Source organism: Penicillium manginii, assembly GCF_028828005.1.
Source record: "Penicillium manginii strain IBT 31320 chromosome Unknown utg000009l:1.0-3297300.0:1.0-3298630.0, whole genome shotgun sequence".
NCBI lineage: Eukaryota > Fungi > Ascomycota > Eurotiomycetes > Eurotiales > Aspergillaceae > Penicillium > Penicillium manginii.
The window spans coordinates 2,192,287-2,217,332 of NW_026643110.1; the positions used below are offsets into that span (position 1 = coordinate 2,192,287).

General features: G+C 49.5%; 9 protein-coding genes across 9 annotated transcripts; 5 read left to right on the plus strand and 4 right to left on the minus strand.

Moving 5' to 3' along the window:
* Window positions 1-11: 11 nt before the first annotated feature.
* Window positions 12-3,013, plus strand: N7533_012536 (ankyrin repeat domain-containing protein; the record flags this gene model as incomplete). Its single annotated transcript, XM_057109186.1, has 4 exons — window positions 12-87; window positions 142-174; window positions 223-1,921; window positions 1,960-3,013. 4 exons carry the CDS (start codon window positions 12-14, stop codon window positions 3,011-3,013), a joined length of 2,862 nt encoding a protein of 953 aa, XP_056954287.1.
* Window positions 3,014-3,397: 384 nt separating this feature from the next.
* N7533_012537 (class I SAM-dependent methyltransferase) lies at window positions 3,398-4,318 on the plus strand (the record flags this gene model as incomplete). Its single annotated transcript, XM_057109187.1, has 2 exons — window positions 3,398-4,227; window positions 4,291-4,318. 2 exons carry the CDS (start codon window positions 3,398-3,400, stop codon window positions 4,316-4,318), a joined length of 858 nt encoding a protein of 285 aa, XP_056954288.1.
* Window positions 4,319-4,523: 205 nt separating this feature from the next.
* N7533_012538 (Glycoside hydrolase family 35) lies at window positions 4,524-9,339 on the minus strand (the record flags this gene model as incomplete). The annotated part of the gene is made up of 11 exons (XM_057109188.1): window positions 4,524-5,025; window positions 5,160-5,381; window positions 5,447-5,526; window positions 5,594-5,630; window positions 5,684-5,991; window positions 6,060-6,257; window positions 6,298-7,186; window positions 7,250-7,751; window positions 7,814-8,890; window positions 8,953-9,265; window positions 9,331-9,339. The coding sequence occupies 11 exons, from the start codon at window positions 9,337-9,339 to the stop codon at window positions 4,524-4,526; spliced, it is 4,137 nt and encodes a 1,378-aa protein (XP_056954289.1).
* A 709-nt stretch (window positions 9,340-10,048) lies between these two features.
* Window positions 10,049-12,655, minus strand: N7533_012539 (uncharacterized protein; the record flags this gene model as incomplete). Its single annotated transcript, XM_057109189.1, has 2 exons — window positions 10,049-11,169; window positions 11,221-12,655. The coding sequence occupies 2 exons, from the start codon at window positions 12,653-12,655 to the stop codon at window positions 10,049-10,051; spliced, it is 2,556 nt and encodes an 851-aa protein (XP_056954290.1).
* Window positions 12,656-17,048: 4,393 nt separating this feature from the next.
* N7533_012540 (Zn(II)2Cys6 transcription factor) lies at window positions 17,049-18,640 on the minus strand (the record flags this gene model as incomplete). The annotated part of the gene is made up of 2 exons (XM_057109190.1): window positions 17,049-18,527; window positions 18,575-18,640. 2 exons carry the CDS (start codon window positions 18,638-18,640, stop codon window positions 17,049-17,051), a joined length of 1,545 nt encoding a protein of 514 aa, XP_056954291.1.
* Window positions 18,641-19,473: 833 nt separating this feature from the next.
* On the plus strand, window positions 19,474-20,514 carry N7533_012541 (uncharacterized protein; the record flags this gene model as incomplete). The annotated part of the gene is made up of 2 exons (XM_057109191.1): window positions 19,474-19,757; window positions 19,824-20,514. 2 exons carry the CDS (start codon window positions 19,474-19,476, stop codon window positions 20,512-20,514), a joined length of 975 nt encoding a protein of 324 aa, XP_056954292.1.
* A 1,338-nt stretch (window positions 20,515-21,852) lies between these two features.
* On the plus strand, window positions 21,853-23,155 carry N7533_012542 (uncharacterized protein; the record flags this gene model as incomplete). The annotated part of the gene is made up of 2 exons (XM_057109192.1): window positions 21,853-22,001; window positions 22,027-23,155. 2 exons carry the CDS (start codon window positions 21,853-21,855, stop codon window positions 23,153-23,155), a joined length of 1,278 nt encoding a protein of 425 aa, XP_056954293.1.
* A 453-nt stretch (window positions 23,156-23,608) lies between these two features.
* On the plus strand, window positions 23,609-23,959 carry N7533_012543 (uncharacterized protein; the record flags this gene model as incomplete). The annotated part of the gene is made up of 1 exon (XM_057109193.1): window positions 23,609-23,959. The coding sequence occupies one exon, from the start codon at window positions 23,609-23,611 to the stop codon at window positions 23,957-23,959; it is 351 nt and encodes a 116-aa protein (XP_056954294.1).
* A 412-nt stretch (window positions 23,960-24,371) lies between these two features.
* On the minus strand, window positions 24,372-25,046 carry N7533_012544 (MARVEL domain-containing protein; the record flags this gene model as incomplete). The annotated part of the gene is made up of 1 exon (XM_057109194.1): window positions 24,372-25,046. One exon carries the CDS (start codon window positions 25,044-25,046, stop codon window positions 24,372-24,374), a length of 675 nt encoding a protein of 224 aa, XP_056954295.1.

Below are 25,046 nucleotides of genomic sequence, written 5' to 3' on the forward strand. Positions count from 1 at the left end.
CACTAAGCACGATGTCAACAACTTTCGGCGATGGAAATGCGGGATTACAGATCGCGACCAACAACGGTCCGGTCTATTTCTCTTCTGGTATGTGTGGCGAAACCTTTTCTAAGCTTGTTACACTTGACTAATAGGATCCAGGCCAACCGAAGACCCCGCAGGACATAGACGATGGTTTGTATTTCCCAAAATGAGGTGAGTTTTCACTAACTGTAGACACAGACGTTCTGAATTCACTGGCATTCCCGAATATGCTAGACCGGAGAGACAATATTGAGCCCTGGCACACCAATACCTGTGAATGGATTTTGGAATTGGACGAATATCAGACATGGAAGGGCCAGCCCCGCGGCCTATTGTGGATCAAAGGCAAACCGGGTGCAGGTAAATCAACTTTGATGGCATTCCTTTTCAATCATTTTGAACAAGAGGGTAGCCAGGGCTTACGGCTCGATTTCTTCTTTACCGCGCGGGGCACAGAGCTGCAACGCACACCATTGGGCATGTTTAGATCCTTGCTGCGCCAGATCTACTACTGCGACTCCACTGTGCGCTCTCAACTGCGTCAGATTTACGAACAAAGATCTAAGCAGTTCGGAGGACAAAAATGGGAATGGCCACGAGTTGTGCTAGAAAAGCTACTAGCAGATCTCATTCTGGAATCTGCGAGTCGGCAGCATGTGATTGTCTTCATCGACGCACTGGATGAGGCTGGAGCTGAGTCTGCTCAACAGCTAGCAGCGTATTTTCACCGGCTTATCGATCGTGCTGGCAAGGTGGCCCTTCATGTGTGTATTTCATGTCGACACTATCCCATTGTGAAAAGTGCCCGAGCTATTGAGGTACACATGGAAGACCATAACCAGCACGATATTGCCGCATACATCAAGGATGCCTTTCCTGAGACGGATCTTGGAGAAATTCCTAGTGATGACTCAGGGATGGAGCAATTACTGGCTAAACAACTCATCCAACAATCAAATGGGTCATTTCAATGGGCCCATTTAATCATACCTCTCGCTCAACGGAAGGTTTTCGAAGGCGAATCGCTTCAAGATATTCAGTGCTGGCTTAAAGAGGTTCCAGATGACCTGGATGAGACCTATACATATGTCCTGTGCAACGTGATAGAGACAAGCAACCGGGAGCAGTCGTTCTTATTGTTCCTGTGGGTTTGCCTCGCGGAGAGACCACTCACAGTCACCGAAATGCGATACGCCTTGGCTGTCAGTAATGCGCAGGTGATGCCTCCTAGCAAGCCAAAGCCATGGGAGATGGTAAATGGTTATATCGAGAGCAATGGAAGGATGGAACGAAGAATTAAGGCGCTCTCCGGGGGGCTCGCTGAAGTTCTTCACGGTGGAGATGATCAAAGCGGAAACGATACTGAGACCATACAGGTAGTACACCAGTCGGTCAATGATTTTCTGCACAAAAAAGGACTAGGACTTTTGTTTTCCATGATTGATACTAGAGAGTGGAATCTGGACGGTGACTCGGAGAATATTATTCTTCGGTCTCAGAGAATTCTCTACGGATCATGTCTGGTTTATCTAGCTGGGGTACCCGCACCTCAAGGGGAGCCTTTCCGATTCTGGGCAAAGAAAAGAGGATTTTTCGAGAAACAGAGATTCGCCGAGAAACAGAGATTAGTCGAGAACGACCCATTTATTGCTTATGCCACTGTCAATACTTTTGTTCATGCAAGGAAGGCAGCTGTGTCTCGATTGGGCGTGTTGCTGAATGAAGAATTGATCGGCCGATGGGTCGATTTTTATCATGTGATAGATCGATGGAACGCAGAATGTCCGGCATTGGGCACCAAACTCCTGCACATGGCTGCAGCTGCAGGTCTTCCTGATCTCGTCAAATCTTTGAGTGACGAAGATATCGCCACGATGGATGTTAACGGATATACCGCGTTCCATCTAGCAGCACGATCGGGTGACATTGTGACAGGGCAGATTCTCATGGAAAAGGAGCAGACCATGAGGCAAAAGAGGAATTTGGAAAAGAAGCAGACCATGAGGCAAAAGAGGAATTTGGAACAACACCACCGCAAGAGGCAGCTCGCAGTGGACAAGAGGAATTTCTTGAATGGCTCTTAGAAATGGGAGCCAGTATTCAGACATTGGATGGAGGCAAAAGTGCACTCCAAATGGCCGTGTTGGGTGATCATCATGCTATTGTCGAGATACTACTTGCAGCTGGCGCTGACGTGAATGGCCATTCTGGTGATCATGGGAGTGCCCTGCAAGCTGCTGCACACGAAGGCCACACTGAGATAGTGAAATTATTGCTCAATGCCGGCGCTGACGTGAATGACCATTCCGGTGATCATGGGAGTGCCATACAAGCTGCAGCAGATCAAGGACATATCGAGGAAGTGAAATTACTGTTCCAAGCTGGCGCTGACGTGAATGCCCATTCTGGTGATTACGGCAGTGCCCTACAAGCTGCTGCATATCAAGGATACACTGATATAGTGAGATTCCTGCTTAATGCTGGCGCAGATCCTAACTGTGAGCGTGGTGGTATATATGGAAATCCTTTCCAAGCCGCTGCAGCTTATGGAAATATTGAGATATTTAAACTACTGCTCAACGCCGGCGCGGATGTCAATTCTCAGGGTGGTAGACATGGGACTGCCCTACAAGCTGCTGCACTTTATGGAAATACTACTGAGAAAGTGAGATTACTGCTCAGCGCCGGCGCGGAAGTGAACTTTCAGGGTGGTGCATTTGGGAATGCTCTCCAGGCCGCCGCATTTCAAAGAAAAACCGAGATAATACAGCTACTACTCGATTCTGGTGCCAGCATCAATGCGGAAGGAGGAAAATATGGCAATGCCCTTCAAGCCGCCGTATTTATAGGAGATGTGGAGTTGGTACAGATGCTAGTCGATTCAGGTGCCGACATCAATGCTCAAGGAGGGGAATATGGCAGTGCCCTTCAGGCCGCTACAGAGAATGGACACACGGAGATTGTACAGATGCTACAGAGCTTATCCTGATTTCAATATCCAGGCTGGTCATTCGTTTTCATTTCCGGACTTACATTTCTTTATCGTTTTGCATATGACCTAAAGGAGCGGAGGATATAAGCCTTTGAGAGAACTTGTTTATAATGCATATTCTGAGGCCGATATAACAATTTCCCCCACTCTTCAAGTCCCTCATCGTACCTGACTGGATCGGATGAACGGTGGATACGAACTCCCTGCACTAACCGGTATTGGTCGTACGCGGCGCTCCAGTACAACTACATCACTTCTCAAGCTTTAAGTTAATAATGCAAGGAATAATATATAAATACAATTATTCTATTCAATCCCCATAATCCCAATGGAATCAAATAAACCACTTGGGCAACTTCCAAGACTGCCCCACAACGAAAAATGACCACAATCATGACTCCTACCACCAATACCTCACCACCAACCCCCATCAAAGACAGATCCAAAATCCCCATAAACCTAACCGGCGTCGCAAAAACCCTCCTAATCCCCCTCCTTGCTCGATCCTACGATAATACCCAGCCCAACCCAATCCTCGCCGACCCGCACGCACAAGAAGTCCTATCAAAACTCGACTTCGATACCAATGAAATGCCCACAACGACATTTCAGAATGCCGGTATATCTCTTCGAACAAAGCATTTCGATGATTGGACGTCGTCGTTTTTGGAATCGAATCCTAGCTCTACGGTGCTGCATTTAGCGTGTGGATTTGATAGTCGGATGCGAAGGGTTAATTGGGGTGAAGGGACGAGGTGGATTGATGTTGATTTGCCGGAGGTTATTAAGATTAGGAAGGAGGTTTTACCCTCTTCTATACCGGGGAAGAAGTATTCTTTATTAGGCGTTGATGTCCTTGATGAGAACTGGATGCGTGATCTTGATATCAGCGCTGGGCCGGTACTTGTTATAATGGAAGGCTTACTTTCCTATCTTCCCGAGAAAGAAGTGCAGGCTCTTTTAACGCGGATTTGTCAGACTTTCTCCTCTGGGGAAATTGTGTTTGAGTGTGTTAGTTCTGCCGTGGTCGATTGGCTTAATCGGGCGGAATCAATGAGAGCTGTCAGCAATACTGGTGCCGTGTTCAAGTCGTCTCTCGATGATCCGACTATATTGGAGGGTCTTCATCCAGGCCTTGAACTAGTCGAGAATGTTTCGTTATTAATGGCGCCGGGTACGGAGAAGTTCCCTTTCCTTGGTCGGGTGCGAATGTATGTTATTTCTTGGTTTCAAAGCGGGCGGGATTCAGCTCGATTTTTGCGGTTTCGATTTAGTCGGAGACTTGAAGATGGGAATGAGTGATAAGTAAAGCGAGTCTGTTCCAATTCATATCTCTGTCTGTTCTGTTCTGCTCTGCTCAACCAGGCCATTAATCATTAAGGATCCTGGTACTGTAAGATCCCGGGCATCCCATCATTATCTCATCTCATATATACAAGTCAAAATATCAAAATACAGAATAGCCACCGTCAGGCCCACTCCAACCAACCGGAACGCACAGTATCTTTCAAGCCAAAATCATCTGTCGAATAAGTTCCTGCATATCATCATTAATCCCCACACTCCCCAAATACCCCCTCACACCCCCAAACCTCTCCTTCAAAAACGCCATCGTATCGTCGACAAACCCTGGCGGACACCGCGTGTAATCCTCGCCCAGGCCCAGCGCCCGAATCTCCTTCATCCGCTCTTCGAATTCGGGGACGAGTTCTAGTTCCGAGCGGACGTAGTCGTCCGTTAGTGCGGGGAGGGGGATAGACGAGTCGCTGGCGAGGAGGAGGGCGAGGAGAATTATTAGACCCGTTCGGTCCTTGCCTTGTGTGCAGTGGATTAGGACGGGGTAGGTGGTTGATGAGGAGAGGAGGTCGAAGACGGCGCGGATCTCGGCGGTGCTGGATGTGAGGGTGTCTTGGGCTAGGCCTGTTAGGCCGCGGGGTTGCATTACTTGTTCGCCGATTAGGCGGACTGCGTCGGGGCGGTAGCCTGATATGGCGAGGCTGAGAACTTTTCTGTGGGGTGGGTTGGTTAGTATGTTGTGTCTGGGTAATTGTGTGTATTGAGATGGCATAATCGAGGAGATGTAGGTGAGTGGGTTGGTGGAATGCCGTGCAGTGCATTGCAGTGCGGGGAAGATTGGACGTACAGGTAGGTCATCCAGTCCAATTTGGATAATAAGGCGCGCTCAAAGCCCTTGCCTGTTAGACTGATGAGGGCGCGGTGTGAGTCTGGGATTTGAAGGAGGTGTTCTTCTGTGTCGAGGGGCACGGATGAAGGTGTGAAGTCGTTGTTGTTAGGGCCGTCTTGTGTGTCTTCGGAGGTGGCGTTCTCGGCGCGTCGTTTGCGGGTTGCCATTTGGTGTTCTGTTCTGCGGAAGACGAGGAGGATTAGTTCGGTGAAGCTGTGGAGAAGAATCAGAGGCAGAGTACGTACTGGGATCGTAAATCAATCACTGTTTTGATGTGTAGTTCCTCGGCCAGTCGGCGCTTATCTCGTTCGGAGGCATCGTCGAGCTATGACGATCAGCTGTCAGTCCAGCTTTGGCAGATCAGAGTAGAGCTATGTAGGGACTGGACTCACTCTTGCACTTCGGAATAAGACGCCTTCTTTTAAGATTCTGTGGTTCTGGGTTAGTTCTGAGCTCTGAGGTTCAGGGGGAGATAGGCGTACGAAGAACCGCAGAACTGGTTAATCGTTCTCCCGACGTCACGGAAGTTGATGATATTGTCAAAGGGCCGATCGGGCGAGTCGAGGTCGACACTGGACTGGCGAGCCATGGTTGGTATGTGATTATAATGTTGAACAAAGAACAAAACAAAACAAAAGAGAAAGACGCGATTGAATAGCGCGTGCAAATGGCGGTGGGGGGAAGTGGTAACGGTCACGTTGGGCAGCACAGACTCTCCCGTCACGACCCGCCTTGATTCTGGAGCTTTCAACTTCCAAGGTTTTCCCCAGATCCACCAGGGAGCTATGACCTAAATCGCCGTCATTGCATTGCATTCATCCATTGCATTGATCTACTCTGCGCACTCTCTACACATACTCCCCCCCGATTATTCTTCCACTTGGGCTGCAAATACCCCCAATCCACATCAAAATCAAACCCACTCCGATACTTCTCATACGCCACAAGTTCAACCCGATCCAACTGCGCCCCACCATCCGTCAATGCCCAAAGACTAACCGCCAACCGATTCTCCCCACGATTATTGATGATCCCCGGCGGGAAAGGGAATAGCGTCTGCGGCCCAATATGCGGCAGATAATGTCCAAACTGATACCCATTCATAAAGATCTGCACCACAGCCGATGTATTCGCCGCCGCCCCAAGCTGCAACCCAATCGGCACGTCCTAGATCTTTCTCCAGATCCAGCTTGAAAGTCGTCGTGTAGAAACGGCCCGCAGCATTAGACACGCCGTCCAGGGGTGATTCTTTGCCCGCGCTCTTGGGCACATTGTACCCCGGTAAATGCCAACCGAGACGCTCGCCGTAGAGACCACCTTCGTTCTGCGAGCCGCGGACAGGATCGATATTCGACTCGCCGCCGGCATTTCCTTGAATACGCCAGGATGTGAAGTTGCCGCCGACGAGTACTGCGCCTAGGATCCCGCGCGGGTTCTGCGTTCCGGCTGGCTTGACGTTATTCTCGTCGTGGCCGGTGTAATCCGTTACGATGGTGAGGACATTGTCCTTATCAACGAGGGTCGAGGTGTTGAATTCTAGCTCGGCAAATGTTGTTGCCAGACTCGGCGATCCTAGTGCGCCGCCCACATATTTTCCGTTTAACCAAGCGGCCCAGCCGGCGGCTACGCCGTTCTGCACGGTGATGTTTGCGCCAGTTGCGGTGCGTCCGTCGAAGCGGCCGCGGTAGAGCTTTGTGCCGGAGTGGTAGCCGTAGTCGCCGGAGTAGAGGACTGGGAGGGAGAGGGGTGCGACGGCGTTGACGGTCGTGGTCTTGTTGCAGATTGTCCAGCGGGAGTCGTCGTAGTTGCGCTGGATCTCGGGCAGAGTGTCCTGTGAGCGCCATGATTTGAGGGCTGGTAGGGAGACCTTCGCGTTCTCGGCGCCTGGTGCTGAGGCGATTAAGCTGCCGTAGGATGTCTTTCTGGTTGAGACGGACTTGCCGTTCCATTTGATTTTTGTGACTTTGGAAGATCCGGGGTAGACTCTGTTTTTTGTTAGCATTTTGCTGCAAATGCTACTTTGACGTGGAGAGAAGATAGATACTCACTCTATTGATGTCGTGTTCGCATTATCACCGATCAAGCTGACAGTATCCTTCTCGACAGATGCAGATCGAACCAAGTACGGTCCCAAGGCCAGAATCTGCTTACTTGGCGAAACATTCGGGTTGGAAGATGTTGGAATAGCAAAGAAGTTCCACGCCGTTTCTTTGTCAAGGAGGTAGACCAGGTTTCCATTAGAGAATTTGAGGACTGTCGATCCGTCACCTTGTGTGTAGGTATACTTGGTACCATACTCGGATGAAGAGGAGGTCACATTCGAGTTTCCATATGTCCGGAAGGTAAGTCCTTTAGCAGCGTTTTTGAATACGAATGTTCCTTGCTGGCCGATATTCAAGTAGAACACAATCACATCGACGTCAAGAGTTGCGTAGGTTAGGACCTCGGCAGATGAGTAGAGCAGGCTGGATGTCTTGCCGATTGTGTAGTCAGTCACTATGATCTTGCTTTGTCGACCAGCCAGCTCGATATCCGGGATCGTGATAGCACCTATTCAATCCAGTCAGTAGATATCCACAACACCTCCCCTCTCTCGCAATCACAGCACATACCCGCAGTAGTATTAACATTCAACGACGTAGTAGTAACATCACGAGACGAACTCTTCGAATGAGCAAGAACATAGAACCCAGCCTCCGTCTCCGGATTCCTCAACGCCCAAGTAAAAACACTCGCATCACTCGTATACCCAGTCCCATTCCCCTCCATCTCCGTCATCAACAAATCCCCCGAAACCCGCGTAAACAGCCCCAAAAGCTTCGTCTGCTTAAGTTTGTCCCTAACCTCCCTCGTCTCCCTCAACGGCGCCGCATAATCATACGAAGTATACACAACCGGCGTCGCCGAATGGCCCCAATTCGTCCCGCCGAAAACCATATACAGATTCTGCAGCGTAACGCGAGACCCGATGTTATTCTTATAATACACGTCCGCGAACTCGGGAGACTGTTCCGCCGCACAGGTATCATAGAAATACCCACCCCAGGGCTGGAACCAACCGCCTTCAAATTCGGGCAGATATTCCGGCTGCGTGTAGGAGTAGTTCTGGAACCATTGGTAATAAGTGCGGACGAGGTTAAAGCCTGAGTCCGGGTTTGTGCAGGATAGACCACCCGGGTAACTATCCAGTCCGTAGACATTGACCGCGCCGCCGACATCCTGGTAATCGGTTGACCAGCTCATGGACCGCATACCCTTCTCATTATGCGAGCTTGGGACCACGATTCCAGCCTCGCTGAATGCGTCGGCGATTTGCTCCATGTATTTGACCAGCGTGTTGTCTGCGCTGTGCGTCGTCTCTTGCAGTTCGTTCTCGTGCTGGTTCAGAATGACGGGCCCGCCATTCGTGATCTGGTTCTTCGCGATTATTTCGCCGATCTTGATTATCCAGGGGTACCATTTTGAGTAGTATGATTCGGCGCTTGTTCGTTCACTGCCCATTTGTCCGTTTGCTGCCCAGAGCGCGAAGCCACCGGCCGAGGTCTCTGCGTTCACGTAGGGTCCTGCGCGGGCTATGACGTATAGACCGGCTTGTTTTGCGTAGTCGAAGACGCGCTGGATATCGTGGGCGCCGTTTTCAAAGTCAAAGACATCTTCCGAGGCGGAGTGGAAGCTCCAGAAGAAATAGACTGGGGGTTCAGGTTAGCAATGTCTTGACTTGAGTGAGGTGTGTTAGTTAGGGTTGACATACTCGAAACAGCATTGAACCCATTCGAGCGAAGTTTTTGAAAAACGTCCAGCCATAGTTCCGGCACCGGGAGACGCTGGTAGTGGAATTCGCCGGAGTATATGAAGACTCGTTCGCCTTTTACTGAGAGACTGTATTTGTCCCAGGTGACGTCTGTTGTTTTTCCGTTGTCGGTTGCTGAGACTTGGATGAGGTTGCTCAGGCCAAGAAGGAGGACTGAGAAGAGTCCGGATAGACGCATGCTGGGCTCGAGCTGGGACCTACGAAGAGGTCGGATGGTCACTTCAGCGAATTTCCTCGGGTGCTTCTCCCATTGCTATTATATTAGTCGCATATAGCGTGTCCATGGTGTATAGGGTTCGGTCTTCGCGGTAGTTATACCCCGGACATCGTCCGGATTGGTGGATGTTTTCGAGCGGCCGATCGCGCTTTGGGCAATTTTCCAGGGGAATGCGGGGGTTGGCAGGTGGGGTTGTGAGCACGAGTACGAATTGTTAGTTCAAGTTGCTAGTAAAGTGCTATTAGTTGGGGTAAAGGAAATTACATGCAGGTACTATGGTGTAGTACCTGATCCAGTGGCGCCATCTGCAAGCGAGGGAACGAGCGGAAGCTATACTTCGATCGTCACGGCGAAGAACAGAGCAGTGTCTCGCCTACTAGTTCAATCGGGGAATTGAGGTAAATGAATAATTTTGGAAATCATGAAATAAAAATACATAATTGAATTCGCGCAAACTTCTGATAAGTAAAATTTCAAATTGGTCAACGAATCACGTATTTTCAGCAGAGCATGAGCATGAACATAAGCATAAGCATAAGCATAACAGTCGTGTATGTGGTAGTTGTAGTTAGTTTAATCCAGTCCAACGCCTTTGCGTAAAGTAAATTCCGTCGAATCGAATTGTTGTCCCTGTCCCTGTCCCTGTCCCACCATAGTGCACTGCACTGAAACACCGGCGTAATTCCGTATTAATAAAATCAAGTGAAAAAAAAAGGTATTGAGCGGGAAGAAACGAATGGAGGATCCCGTACATGGGAAGAAAAACAAACAAACATAGATTACAAGAAGACCCGGATGGAAGATTCCATTCAGATCAAATCACAGATCTTCAGAAAATCGAGATTCCCGACCTGTACTGGCTGTTTGGCCCAGGATAGGCGGGGCAGGAAGACCCTGCTCAGTAGCGCTGTGTCGCAGAGTATGAAGACCCTCCCCCGTTCCGGAAACTTTCGTCTCGGAGTTTTGGCGGGAGTGCCCGCCGCCATTGGTGAATCCGTTTGTCTTGGAGTCTGACGAGTTGCGGGAGAGTTTCATGAAGCTTTTGCGAAGACGCTGTCTCTTTGAACTACCGTTGGCGTTGGCGTTGCCATTGTGCTGAGGCGAGCTGGAAATCGAATCACCACCCGTACCACCGGTAGTAGATTTCGTCATTTCGAGAAATGTGCCTCCGTTGTGACTAGGCGGACTTTGGTCCAGCTCATTCCCATCCCCGCTATGAGGAAGAATGGGATGGGAGCTCAAAGCCGCCCCACGACTTTCACTCCGTTGACCGGTCAGTGCTGCACCCCCAGTAAAGCCAATTTCGCTGGTGCTTTTGAAGTCCGGGCCTGGCTGGTGCGGGTAGACGGGGACCGGGCCGCTGCTTCGACGGACAAGTCGGTCTCTGAACCAGTTCTTGAGTTTGGAATCGGCCCGTGGGCTTGTGATAGGTCGCACGGTGTGCATGTCGCTTATTCCTGCGGTAGCGGCTGCGTCGCGTTGGGGGATGCCTGCGTATGCCTCAGATGTCTCAGAGGGTCCGGTGGTTACTAGTCGGACTGGTGCTGCGACTGGGGCGGCTGGACCGGCGGCAAAAACGGTTGAAGGGCCGTGGTCTTCGACGGTGGATATCCTGGATGCTGCGGCGTTGTCTGAAGCAATGGATACGTCTGCAGATTGATCCTCGGACATGGCCTCGCGCTCGTCATGGGTAGCTGGCTCGGCGACTGCTGCAACAGCCGGGGCCTCTGCAACAGCCGGTGCTTCCTCGACTGCTGGTTGTGCCTCGACGGCTGGTGTTTCCTCGACAGCTGGCACTTCAACGGTAGGAATGGGTTCCTGTACAACCTCGTCCGCCTGCTCTTCAGACTTCTCGCCACGAGTCCGCTTGCTCTTCTTTCTGAACAGCAACAAGCTCAAGCCCTTGAGCTGGCGCTTCTCGGAACGCGTCTTGTCGTCTCCTGAATGATGAATTAGCATACGTCGAGGTTCAAGGGAGGACAAACACTAACCCATTTCTCCGCCAAGAGCACGCAAAGAAGCTTCACGCTCCTTCTCAATCGCAGCCTGTCTCTGGTTCTCCTCCGCGTCAAGACGGGCCTCAAGCTCCTGCGCCCGGCGCTGTTCAGCCTGCTCAGTAATCTCATCCAAAGCCGGCTGAACACGGGATCGAGCAACAGCTTCGATATCAGCCATATCCATATACTGATGACCGCCAATATTGACTTGGCCGTCTCGGGTCCGACTCGCCTCAGCGACCTCAGCCTCCTGACGAGCTCGTTCGCGCGCCGCCTCCTCCCACTGCTTCTGAACAGACGGCGGCGCACGACCGGTATTGTTGTACAACTTCATTTCCATGTCCAGGATAGTCGCATCCACATTCCGCCGCGCAGCTTCCATGAGCAGATCACGATCCTTCTGCCTTTGCACATCAACACGATCAACCTTTGACCGCAGACTGGTCATCTGATTACGTATCTGCCTCGACTGCTCCGCATCCACCTGGGACGGATCCGCATCACTAGACGTCCTCTTCCGCCTGGTCGTCAACCGCGACCGCTGAGGCTGAGGCGCAGTCCCATAATACTGCTGCATCTCCGCATTCTCATCCCTCATCCGAGCCAGTTTCTCTGCCGCCCGCTTCTGAGCCGCTTCCTGCAGGGTTAGGGCCCTGTGAGCTGTACTATCCATAGCCCCGCTAACAGTCTTGCGATACTGCAGGCGATTCTGACCTTCCTGCGCGGCGTAGATTGCCGGGTCGACGGTTGCACTTCCGGATTCGCCCTTCGGCCCCGAGGCATCGTACATGTTCTTTGCCATGACGAGCGCAGCGGCGTGCAGCGAGTTCCGGCGATTCCGCGCTTCGACTTCGCTCGCGACAGGCGGGGAGGACGTGTACATTCGAGCATTGGTGTGCGCGTGCTGAATCCGACTCGCCTCCATCGCAGGGTCGATGTGGTCTAGTGGTCCATCGGGGTCGCCCTTTGTGCGATGCGATGCGCCCGCGGCACGGAGCGCATAGGGTGTATCGGCAGACTGGACTGGTTCGCTTGGGGCTGAGTCCGCCCGTTTCCGGTTGTAGGCTCCAGTCGCTGCGTGGCGCGCCTTATCCTGGGCGTGGCCGCCGACGGCAGCGCGGGTGGTGTCCAGGGTGGAAATGTCGGGTTTATAGCTCTGGGTTGGGGAGAGGGTTGATGAGGCGCGCTGTTCGCGGACGGCGATGATCGCGGCGCCTAGGCCTGCTGCGCTGTAGCCGGTGCTGGGTTGGGGGAATTCGGGCGGAACGAAGTCCCGGACGGACCAGGCGGCTTTTTCGGCATCTGTGAAGCGGTCCGGGGGTGTCCATACTTGAATTGGTTTTTGGTTTGCGTGGGCTAGGGCTGCACCGGCGGATGCTGCGCTTAGATTTGCGGCGCCAGTTGTTGTGTTTGGATCTGGTGTGGGCATTGTTAGCTTCGTTGATCTTATTCCGGTGATGCGCGGGGCAAGGGGAGGGGAGGGGAGAGTGTATGCTTACTTAGATATTGGGGTGCCGGGGTGGGGACGGTAAGGGAGGCCTTGCGTCGAGGATGTGTCGCATAGAGAGCTGCTGTGGCGGCTGTTTCAGGCACGGGGTTAGCGAACAGTGCATCGTATTTCTGATCTCACATGTGCGATGATCAGAGGGATCTTACCATCATCAGCCAACCTGGCGGACCTTGGACCCGGCATTTGTGCAGTAGCCATGCCGGGAACTGCAAAGGGATGGAGTCGAGGATGGACCAGCAGAAGAGAGTGGCAGTAGAAGAGAATGAAAAGAGGGGGGGGGGGAATCAAGGTTTAATTAACTTGACTTCAGTCAAGTCCGAGTCAAGGCCAAGTTCAAGTCAAAGTCAAGTTCGAAGTCCCCCCATAAAATGAAGTTGGAATGGAAGCCCGGAAGCTTCTTGGACCCCGTGACGTCGTCGGCTGAAGAAAAGATCCGCTCATTGCATCATCCCCTACAATTCTCAATCGATGAATCAATGAGCGGCCTCAAAGCGGAGCTCTTGTGGGTCGTGGGCTGCGCTGATCTGGGTTTAGCTGCTTTTAACCTTCAATCCCATCCGCATTCGATCGGTTCCTCGTGGTGTGGGGATGGCCTTGGAAGAGACACGGGGATTGACATCGGCGAACCTGGTGACTTGGCGGCGTTGACGATCTCGCGAGAACTTTATCTGGGGTATAACAGCTGGGTAAATCTGGGGTCAGATCGATTTTAACAGCAGACATCCCACTGTCCATCACCCTGGAATTTCCCATGTGTCCGCTTGAACTGTCCTGTCGCTGCGACTGATGACGCTCGACACCCCGAATCGGGTAGGGTTACAACCGGGATGCGAGCTCCTCCGACATTTCTTTTTCGTTGACTAGCTCACTCATAAACTAGTCAAACTAGGTGATGGGGAGGATCCACTAGCTCCACTTGAGCTGGTTCCAAAAATCGGGTCCTGTAGGGTCGGTGAACGGTGGGGATCATTCTGGGTGGAGCGTTCAATATGATCAGACCTGTCCTCCGTCACTCCCGTCCATAGAATTTAGATGTACAGCGCTTCACGGAGTATACGAGTATTTCCTGCTCCTGAGTACTCGTTGCGGAATTAGGGACTGCTTTCTTTATAGTGAGATACCAGTGTACACCAGAGTATTTCACTTTAGTAGGAAACATTTTGATTATGTAAACCAAGCTTCAACTAGACTACAGTACTCATGTTTCCGTAGCTCTTGGCTAGTACTAGTACTCTTCTATGCCGTCTACATTGACAATACTCTAGGGGAACTCTCTCTCTCTCCTATTCATCCCCCGTGAGCCACTTCCTATGGTTCGTTAGAACTTCTCTTTCCGCCCAAAATGTCAGAGCCAGGTGATTTTGACCACCTATGTGGGACCGTCGTCGAATTTAAAGACCCTGACCCTCACCAATCTCACCGATGGCAACTTCTCGGAATTCTAACTTGGAGCTACGAGAGATTCACCAGGGAAGGACTTCGCAAAATTCAAGGGGCCTCCTACTCTGTCTTGAAGTTTTCCTGTCAAACTGCCGACGCCACTGCGGAAAAAGCGATAATGAGAATTTACGTCCAAATTCCGCTCATTGGAACAGGCAACGCTCCTGCTACTACTTGACGGCTCCAGGCTATCCCCTTACATACACACAGGGAAGAAACCACACTCGAATTTTTCGACAGAAAGCAATACAGACTCGTCCCGTAACTACTCAGCCACATGCAAACCAACCAAGATAATGGGGGACCCGGTGGTTACATCAATTATCTGGTTTGGGAACGTGGGCCGGGGAAGCCTCTTACTCCAGAGTAGTATTGGAGATTCAACAAGACTCAGTGGGATTTCATTCGAAAAAGATTTAAGATTTTGTGGGGGTATGTTCTTATTGCATGTCTAATCTATCTTTCCTGAAGATTTGCTAATCCGGCCATTCAATCTATCTAGATCAGTTCGCACCTATGGTTGGTTGCCGGCATTTCCGGAAATGCACAAGATGATCTTCGATGAAGAAACACAAACTCTGTATGAGATCTGTCTGAAACCCGAGTCAATCAGTACTAATCTATCGATACCCGTATGTGTGGCTTTCAAGATGACCAGCCAACCCCTCACCCAGCAACCTTTCTCGACAAGAACCTTTGCACTTGGGGGTTTGTTAAGTGCTAAGAAGATGACACCGGTGAAAATATTTCTGGCGGGGGTGTCTGGTGATGGGCGGAATATCATCAATCTGCTTCCAGTTTGCCAAGTGGGTTTATACCAGTACTTCTTTATTTAACAAAGACTATATAAAATGGGAGGTGATCAAGCGCGCTGATAATCTATGAACCTTGACTGACACCACCGCGCAGGTGGGTCCTAGAGACCTTTTGTGGAGTGTCCGAGTCCAATATGATTGGACTATCCTCAGCTGTCGCTCCAGTCCATTGAATCTACATCATGTATACTTCTACTGAGTTCTGGGAGATGGTTTTCAGCAATTTTGTATTTGGATACATTCCTATAGAAATTTAGTTGTAACAGTCACCCTATTAGAGGGATGACGAGATAATCACAGTAACAGTCAAGTGTAATTCCAAAACGGGAAGGAGGTCCTCCATTCACTACAAACGCTCCCAACCACAAGAATACCACAAACGCAAGCAAAATTAAAAGAAAACAGCCCTGAGCTTGCTTCGATCCCTCACCCTGAAGCCAAAAAAAAAAAGTAAAAAAAAAAAAAGCTGTCATTAGAAAGATAGAGGCGGTGGGCGTGCCAAGCCTCTCACCGTCTGCCTACCTTCCCCCCGGCTGGGAGCGGCGGCCGTTGCACTTGACCATCCGGGGGCTACGCAGACGGATAGACTTAGATTTTGGTTTTAGCGTGGCTCTGAGAGATCTCTGTTATTATCAATGGTCCTCAAGACGTCACGATCGTCTAAGCTTTTGGCATACGGGATAGATCAGATATTGGTCGCCCAGATATATCTTTGTGCCCTGAGTTTCCGGTAAATTTTGCAAAAGCTCTGATGCTAGTATCGTCCAAACCTTGGAAGTGGTGATTCTTTGGGGGGGTTTTGAGAACTTCGAATACGTGCTCAGGTGCTTGTTACTGAGATGAAAGACCGAAATTGATGCTAGCTAATTAGCGGGTTATTAGCAATACCCGAGGTAGAGCACTAGGGCACATGCAGAGGACTCGACTGGTGTGAGGAGCTTAAGCCTCACAAATCAAGTTACGAAGATCAAGTAAGGTGTGGTAGCAGACAACGAAAGTTGAAGTAATTAGATTAAGGTGAAGAAGAAGACGGGATGGAACTAAGTACGGATAGTGCCGGAGTGAATGCCATCTGGCTAGGGCACCAAGCCATAGTTAGTTAACAGAAGTAACAACCATCCAGTTCGTTACAAGTGGTTCTTTCTTAGTTTGAAGATTAACACTAACTCAGTGCTGGTATCCTTCGCATTTGTATCATCTCCCATGTAAGTTTTTATTGGCCAAAAAAAGAGACTCACAAATTGAGTCGTCGCGGGATATTTTAGCTTTGTGGTAAGCAAGATGACAGAATTTTACCTTTATCAAGACTTCAATTTCAATCTGATGTCTATGCAGACGTTTCTATCTCTAGGCCAATAGTTATGCGGGGCATATCAGAGTTCAGGCATGTCTATCGAGGCATACAAGATGACAAAAGGTACATCGCATATCAGGCGAACTTGGCGGAAACCTGAAATACGTCACAAATAACCCATCGGACCCAAGCGTATGTATTTGCCTAAAGGAGCAGCTGGTTTCGCAACCTGGGGCTAAAAACCTGCTGGCATCGGCAGCCGTTGACTGCGGTGACTGGTGGAGCATCTCACATACCATAATAGGACTAGCACAGACTGAAACGAGCCGCTCGCTAAGACACTCTAACAGGAAACGTTGTGCAGATTTTCGGCATTTATTGACGACGTGTGACTGAATTTCGCTTTTTTTTGCCAAGTCTTTGGTCACCGGCTTACCGATACGAGGGGTATCAAGGGTTGTGGGGTGCGATACGCAGCTGCTCACTTCAAGAAAGGTATAAAGAGGGGCTTAGATTCTACTTAGACTCCAGGAATATCCATGTTTTTCAGGTTTGAATATTTGCGGGTGATCATTTCGTGGGCTACGAAACCTCCGAGTCTATCTTGGCGATTTCTCTATGCTTTATCTCCATAGAACACCACCAATTCTATCCCTTTGCCTCTGCCCATGATCTCGTGTGAGTTGAAAATTTGAGATAGGCAAGCATTTCACACAGGGCCATGCCTGGTACCCCTCGCTGATGCAATGGCTTTCCTTTGAAATCACTTGCCATTTACCTCTAAATTGGTCAGATCCTGAGCAAGCTCCAACGCCATGTCAATACCTGCACTCTCACTTATACCCTTCAGTCGCTCGATGACCCATTTACGATCACCATTACTTATGACAGGCGATTTTCCAACCGTGTAAAGGTGCCAGACTAGCATGTACCCACCAGAGACATTTGCTTGCGGGGGCTCTTCGAAATATTGATGCTGTCCTGGTGCAAACACCAGGCCCAGACCTTGTGGAATGCTGGACAAAATATCTTCTCCTCGTTGCGATATGACGTGAGCCGCATAGTGCAACTTTGATTTCAGCGTCGCGCTGTCCTGCCCAGAAAGAGGACCAGAGCCATCAAGGTCCGAGGTGATAATCTTGTTTATAAGCCAGCATATAATCTCGCAAACAATAATCTCGACCATGCGTGAGTTGTTCCAAAGTCTGATTGAAAAAGCTGTCTGATATAGATCATATCGACCCCTAAAAGAGATAAACGCCGAGCCAGCCTTAGGCTCTTGAATTGATGTGTATGGCTGTTGAACAGCCAAAATATCAACGGCTGTCTTGAAATTTGCCTGAAGCGCAATCGACTGTTCTAGAAAATCGGACCAAGATATGGGCAAAGCGACGCCCTTATTCTTCGCCACGACGCCCGCGAAGAGCGTTGCACATCGCGAGCTGAGAATCCCAAGTATCCAGAACGCATCGGTCGGTTCGGTATATTTGTTTGCCTCTTCCTGCAGCTCGCGCAGATCATCCGGGAATGGCTGTATACTTTGAATACAAGCAGCACACATATCCGCACGCACCTGGTTGAACATAAAGATCGACACCCTACTAGAAAATTGTGATTTACCCCGTGCAATAACCAACGAGGCAGCACCCTTGACATGTCGAACCCACGATTCAAAATTCGACACGTGCTCAAAGACGCCGAGCGAGATGACCGACATCAATGTGCTATCCTTGACGGACTCGGTCGGCGAGGCGATGGCATTGTTCACGAGGCGGATTGCTTCGGAGTATTTGGCGCGCGCGTGGTGGGTGAGCTCAGGCTGTCGAGATGACAGTGCGACGAGACCTACAGCTGCCATACTGGTGATGAGAGTTGGATGCTCGGAATCAGGACTGTAGACTGTCGGGATATAGTTGAGATAACCGCGTGTCGGGACCCGGCCGCCCGCCACGAAGTCTTGGAGGAAATAGTTCACGCCTATCTCGTCTAGACTGGGGTCCGGGCCCCGGGCAGGTGGAGATGAATGAGGTGAGTGGGCAACCGTAGGAGTAAGCTTGCTCAAACTGGTACCATTTTCTCTCGGACTCTTCTTGGACCGCTTGATGGTATGGCTTGTTTGGTCTCGGAAGACTAGGTCCCACTCATCACGGTAGCCCTGGCATGTTTCCCGAGTGCGGATGCACTGGCCACATTGCGGGGACTTTTTATCGCACTTATTGTCATAATAGAGCAAGGTCAGTGTCTGTCGTCCATATTAAAATGTCGCTGAAATAGGAATGATCTACCTACACGTCTTTTGACGGCTCGACAGTTACCGCAGCTCCTGGATGCTCGAGCTCGAGGCGGTGATGACATATTGAGGCGGGCGGGTATTCATGCAAGCAAGGTAGTTCAATTTGTGACCAGGTCAGGATTGGGTTGGGCTTGAAAAATAACTTGAGGCGTGGAATACAAAAGGGGGCTTCTATATTTCAAGATTGCTGTACTTCAGCCCGGCTGAAAGTAGCTGAAACGAAGGACTAAATTAGCCTTGGGGGCAAGCTACTATCGTCAGCCTCTGAGAATGCTTAATCGACTTCAACGAATGTTGGCAAATCTCCAAGCGAACGTGGGGTCGGAGTGAAGATGTTCGCAAGAGGCCCAAAGTTCCAAATGGCCCCCACCCGGCCCCGCCGAGCTGACAAAGGGAACAAGTGCGAGGCATTTTTGGTGGGAACAAGCCTCCTGCTCACGGATCTGCAGCTGTTTACCAAGACGGGTATGCGAAACGATCTGTTTGGTCACAGCCACGCCTTAAGGCTGAAGGTTCAACGTGATTATTGGCTGAGATATTTCTTTTTGCGGGGCTTATTTTCTCTACGCTAATCCTATTCGGGTATACTGAACGCTCTACCAATCAGCGTAGAGAATTCTCGGGATTAGAGATTGATGGCCGCCAACAAGCCTCGTAAAGGCTTGAGCGAGATGCAGATTAGCGTCATGGCGCAGTGTACTCAAAATAGAAGATTTCCCTTCTCATGAACATAAAAGGTCCTTGATTTTCCGCGTGCTGAAGAGAGCATACGCCAAGCAGTTCTCTTCATTCATCAATTTACCTGAATCCATTCACTTCCGACCACTTCTATACCTCCGTTCATCCACCTTGGTTCCAACACTTCCTTGCAGCACTTTTCCCTATCGGCAGCATAATGGGCAAAATCAACTACGCTACCGGAATTGCTATTCTCCAATTTATCATTTATCCATTTGTCTTCGCCGCGTCCTTATTCGTCTGGAAACGAACAGGATGGAGAGTTGGCAGCAAGATCTGGCGTTATCCCGCCGTTCTCTCTTTACTGAGAATCGCCGGTAGCATCTCTACTTTTATTGCAATCGATCATAACTCTACGCAAGTTCAAATTGCTATTGCAGTGTGCCAGCTGATCGGAATTGCACCTTTGGTACTTACTTACGTGGGAATATTGCGTCAAATGTGAGTTGAAAGATTGCGGAACTCTGCGACTCGTGGTAACCTGAAACTAACAATCATCAACATTAGTGATTTTGAACAGAAGATGCCCCCAAGGCGCCTCACAATCGTAACTCTGGTCGCCCTCATCGGCTTGATTCTCGCTATCGCTGGAGTCTCCACTGCCAAAACCTCCCCAGGCGAAACTTACAAGCCCGGGACACTCGTCAAGGTAGCGATGGCTATCTTCCTCGTTATATTCGCCGCCACGATGCTTTTGAGCGTTTGGCTCTTCTATTCGCTCTCCTTTTCTCTGTTACGATTCCAGAAGAAGTTGTTCCTCGCCATCGCCCTATCTGCTCCTTTCTTGGTGGTCCGAATGGTCTACTCTGCGCTCTCAGACTTCACTACCATCAAGGAATTTGCACTTGGCCAAAACGAGACTGTCTACCTCTGCATGTCTGTATTAGAAGAAATCGTTGCCAACATCATTGTCCTGAGCTTTGGTATCTCGGCTGTCCTCCAGCCAGACTTTGTGAAGCTTAATGCGGAGCAAATGAAGGAGAGAGATCAACAGCACCCGGACGAGGGAAAGCCTCTTAGTGGGCAAGACTACAACACCGCTTACAATGGAGCCAATGCAGCTTACAACTCGGCCATCCACGGAGCTCAGAACACTGCCTACAATCCTGCCTACCCTGGAGCTCAGCATAACACTGCTTATGACCCAGTTTATAACGGAGCTCCAGCTCCTGCTTATCATGGAGCTCAGAACGTTTAGCCGGTTCGTGAGACACGGCAAGGTCTTTTGCTGCTTGCCTATGTTAATATTAAAACTATTCGGACCCGGTGAGGTCTTTGGGTTTCTATTCAGACATCTTCATGTGAAGCGTTTTGTTCGGTGTATTGAGGTATTTTGTGATTTATATTATATTCGAGTTTTGAAGGGCATGAAAATGATGTTCCACTTCCAAAGTTGACGTTCAAGTTTTTATACCTACCTAGTAGTAACTAAATGTGGCAACTTGAATCAGTAGTAGTAGTAGTAGTAGTAGTAGTAGTAGTAGTAGTAGGGCTGGGGCTGGAATTCATGTGATAAAGGCTAAACGATTACGAAATTAATAGAGCAAGGTGAGGATATGTCACCAAATCTCCAACATGTAGTTGGTCGATTAGCACAAGGATAAGTTCAGATGGCAGAAGAAATCCGATTCCTACAACAAACAATCAATGGTCAACTTCCAAAAATACCTTCTACTGCCTGACACTTTCTAAAACAAGTCAGAAAATCCGGTTCGTCAACAACAAAAGATGCAGATCGAAAGATTTCAAAGTAAAAATCTGAGGAGCATAAGAAACAAGTAAAAAAAGGAGTGGGATCAGTCACTTTACATAGGAAAAAATCCCTGAGCTGGAGCCAGCAAGCGATAAGCCGGTTTGGTCTCAATGGCCAATTATTACTAGTATAACAACTGATATAGTCTTATTAATTCTTATCATCGGGATTTATAACTTCTTCCTGCCCAGATGGGGTGCCTCGAGGGGCCTTTCCCCATCTTCCTTGGTGTCGAAACCCCCCATTTTTGATTTTATTTCTTCCATATCTGAGTCTATCACTTTTTTCCTTCCCTCTTGACACTTGTCTCTCGCATCATGGTATAGAGAATGTCGGACAAGATAAATGTTGAACCTTTTCTCGCACAATCGCAAAAGGGCACCGTTCAGTACAACTTAAAAGATCAGTTTTACAAATTACACTAACAGACCTCGGGAATAAGTGCATTCAACCAAGACAAGCGATCAGATGATGGTGCTCAGATCGGGCTCATTGCCCAGGGGTGTGAACACTTAAGATTATATATTAGTGAGCAGTACTAGTACTAGTAGAACGGAAGGGAAATGCCAACTTGAAGTGTTGGAAACATGATCTAGTATATATCCAATCTATAGGAATTTCGAAACCATGATTTCTTTACCAATCATCTCTAATTCGCTGTATTAATTTGTCTATCCGAGCCACGTACTGCTCCTGTTTGTGCTGATATCATGATGTCCGTGCGGCCCCGCAAAACGGATCTCTCCGAAGCTTGGCCTCTTCCACTTTTCCACTCGACCAACAATGGGTCGGAATTCACAATTTCGACCGGATCGCGAGCCATTACAGGATCATCCAGCCCTAGAGCTTCGTCGAAGTCATGTCTCTGGTCCATTCTCATTCCTGAATCCCACCTGGGCCTGGTACGCGCCCACTACCGACAGCCAGGGGGGGTAAGACGTCAGAACCCAGACCCAGCCCCTCTCCTCCAGCACACGTTCAGCATCTCTGGCGTTCTCGCGATAATCGCAAGGGGCGCCATGCATTACGTGTCGACTATCGCATATCTCCACGTGAATCGGAGTTTGTGTCCCCACCGCCAACCTCCACTTGGCAGGCGGTTGCAAGGGGTATTCTCCGCATGGCAACCCACGCGCCTTATTGGGATGTATCTTACCTGGTCGCGGTAACATTCACTCTCGGGTCGGTAATCTGGATCATCAATGCATTTTTCGTGTGGTTGCCTCTCGCAGACCCGACAACTGAGTTTCCCGGAGAGTCTCTAAAGGGTGGGGGTATCAGTGCGTTGATTGGTGCAACTGTCTTCGAGATCGGGAGCGTGCTTCTGCTACTGGAGGCAGTCAATGCAAACCAAACAGGCTGTTTCGGCTGGGCGCTTGAAACGGAGTTGAAGAAGGCTGAGAGTAATGCATCGCAATCTGTTACAGCCACTGAAATCAAGCCCACCCCGCTTGAATGTCGTCACCACCATGCGAACAAGAAAAATCTCGTCGGAGCAGGAAGACATTTAGATCGACATATTTCTCACGATGCTGACGCTGGATATACGACCTCATCCCCGACTACTGGTCAATCATTCCGCTGGATACCATCGTGGTCGGAACTCAAGTCGCATTACATACATGAGCTGGGATTCCTTGCATCTCTTGTGCAATTTATTGCGGCTACAATCTTCTGGATCGCCGGATTCACTGGAATGCCTGGTATCAACAACCATTTGAGTCAAGGGCTTGCAGATGGAGTGTACTGGGTCCCTCAAATAGTTGGTGGGATAGGGTTCATCACAAGTGGCCTACTGTTCACTTTGGAAACCCAGGAAAAGTGGTACAAACCAGCATTCCATGTGTTAGGATGGCATATTGGTGCTTGGAACTTTATCGGGGGTATTGGATTTACTCTTTGCGGTGCGCTGGGCCCAGCGATTGGTCATCATGGTATTGAATACCAGGCGACGCTGGCTACATTCTGGGGATCGTGGGCCTTCATGATTGGGTCTACAATTCAATGGTTTGAAAGCTTACAGAAACATCCGATTGAGAAGAAAGGGAATCCCAAGATAGCACCTTCTGATGAGAATGGTCAATAGGATCGTGAATACCTCTTCGAGATCATTTCTAGTTCATGATTCAAAGAACTTTCAACTTGTACTCAGTTCCTCCGTTTCAGGGCAAACGAAACCACCCAACCAACTTGAAGAAATCACTTGTACATGCAAATCAATTGGTCACTTGCTCAATGTCACAACACTCCACGATTAGTCGCCCCCCCCTAAAGGCTTTCTCGCAAAATTGGACACCGCGAAGCGATACCTTAACCACCCCAGGCCTGTATTATCCATAGTGAAAAGAGAACCTATTCGAGTGATGGCGATATCGTCGCAGATAGAGTGAAATGACGCCTGTCTCGGCTGCTTTTCTCTCCCGACAGCGCATGTGGCATCGACATTCGCATGAATTCGCAACCACACCCTTTCATGAGCCAGTGTAGTCTCAGCCTTGACGGAGCCCTTCGACTGGACAGACTAGTCCTGCGAAACGGGATGCCCTTCCTTCCAGCCAATAACATCTCCAACGGGAGCAATGTTCAAATCATCAACATAAACGAGCTTCGTCTGGCACGTATTCTTGTGGATGCCAACATATGCGCTCTGGCTGCAGAAAAGAGAAGCTCCTGCCCTGTCTCCATCATTCATACGAGACAAATTAACGCACAAGGTAGCAGTACATTTCGGTCCAATGGTACGATGGGTAAGGGTGTTTCCCTCCAGGAAGAGGCAGTCCGTTATGGTGGCTGTCTTGAGCAAGAGCTGGCCTTATCGAGTACTCCACTTCGAATTATCTGGGCTCTGGTTCCATTGCCAGCGGTGATCCAACTGGTCTTCACCAAATGAGTATTTCAGATGAAAATATGGGTGATATTACTATGTACAGAATCCTCGGGTCTAGACGCAGCAAAATTCTGTATTTCAAGACCGGTGATTCACTATCGGGGCAGAGTTGATAAGAAATAATTAGATTTTTGAAAAATCAATGCAACTCCACATAAAATGAATCAACACAGTCAAAATAATACTAGCTCAGAGGTGTTTAGTACCTCAAGTACCTCGCACTTCACCTTGCCTGCTACATAAAAGAGGCCCCCCTAAGACCGGGTTATGAGTCTCAAAGAAAGCTCATGAGTATCAAAAAACTCAAAGAAAATAGCATTTGCGACTGAACCCGACTAAATCCACCATTTGACTCCACATTGGCATCAAAATTGACAGTGATATGTATCTTCCAATCTGAATAGAAAAATTTCGCCTAGTCCGATTGATGAACTTTCTTTTCAGCGGCAGCAAGACTAGCAGCCAAATCCTCATCAGGGTTCTCCTTGTATTCTGGTGGAGCACACTCTTTCTCATAATTTGTGATCAAGTCGTCTTTGCTGTCGTCAAGACATTTTTCTTCGTCGTTTTTCATCAAGTAGTCTTTGTTACTGCCCAGCTCGTCTCCTTGACGTCCGGAATTCCGGGTACGGCAACAACAACTGATACCCAGGATGAAGGTGAAAAGCCATAACAACATGTTGATCAGGTCAATCCAGACAGCAGAGCGCATTCGAGGAATGGACGAACTGGCATGCTTGTAGTTCTCGTCTAGCGTGCCGGAGATGTAGATATTTCCGAAAACACCCGTTTGGGCGAGCCAGAAGACAAATAAAATCCCATCCCAAGTTGACCACGCAGCGTGGATGACAGGAATAAAGAAATACACAACGCAGGTGATGGCAGATAAGGCGACAACTAATTCAGCATACACCCACTCCGCTGGGGCGGTGTTGTTTGTGTTTGTCGCATGGGCTAGATCGATGCCGTACAGGACGGCAACGATCATAGCGAAGAGAAATTGCACAGGGCGGAGAACAAGGGATATGCGGCCACGGACTCCACTTTTGAGCCAGTACCGGCCAAGTATGATATCGACTTGCTTGGGCAT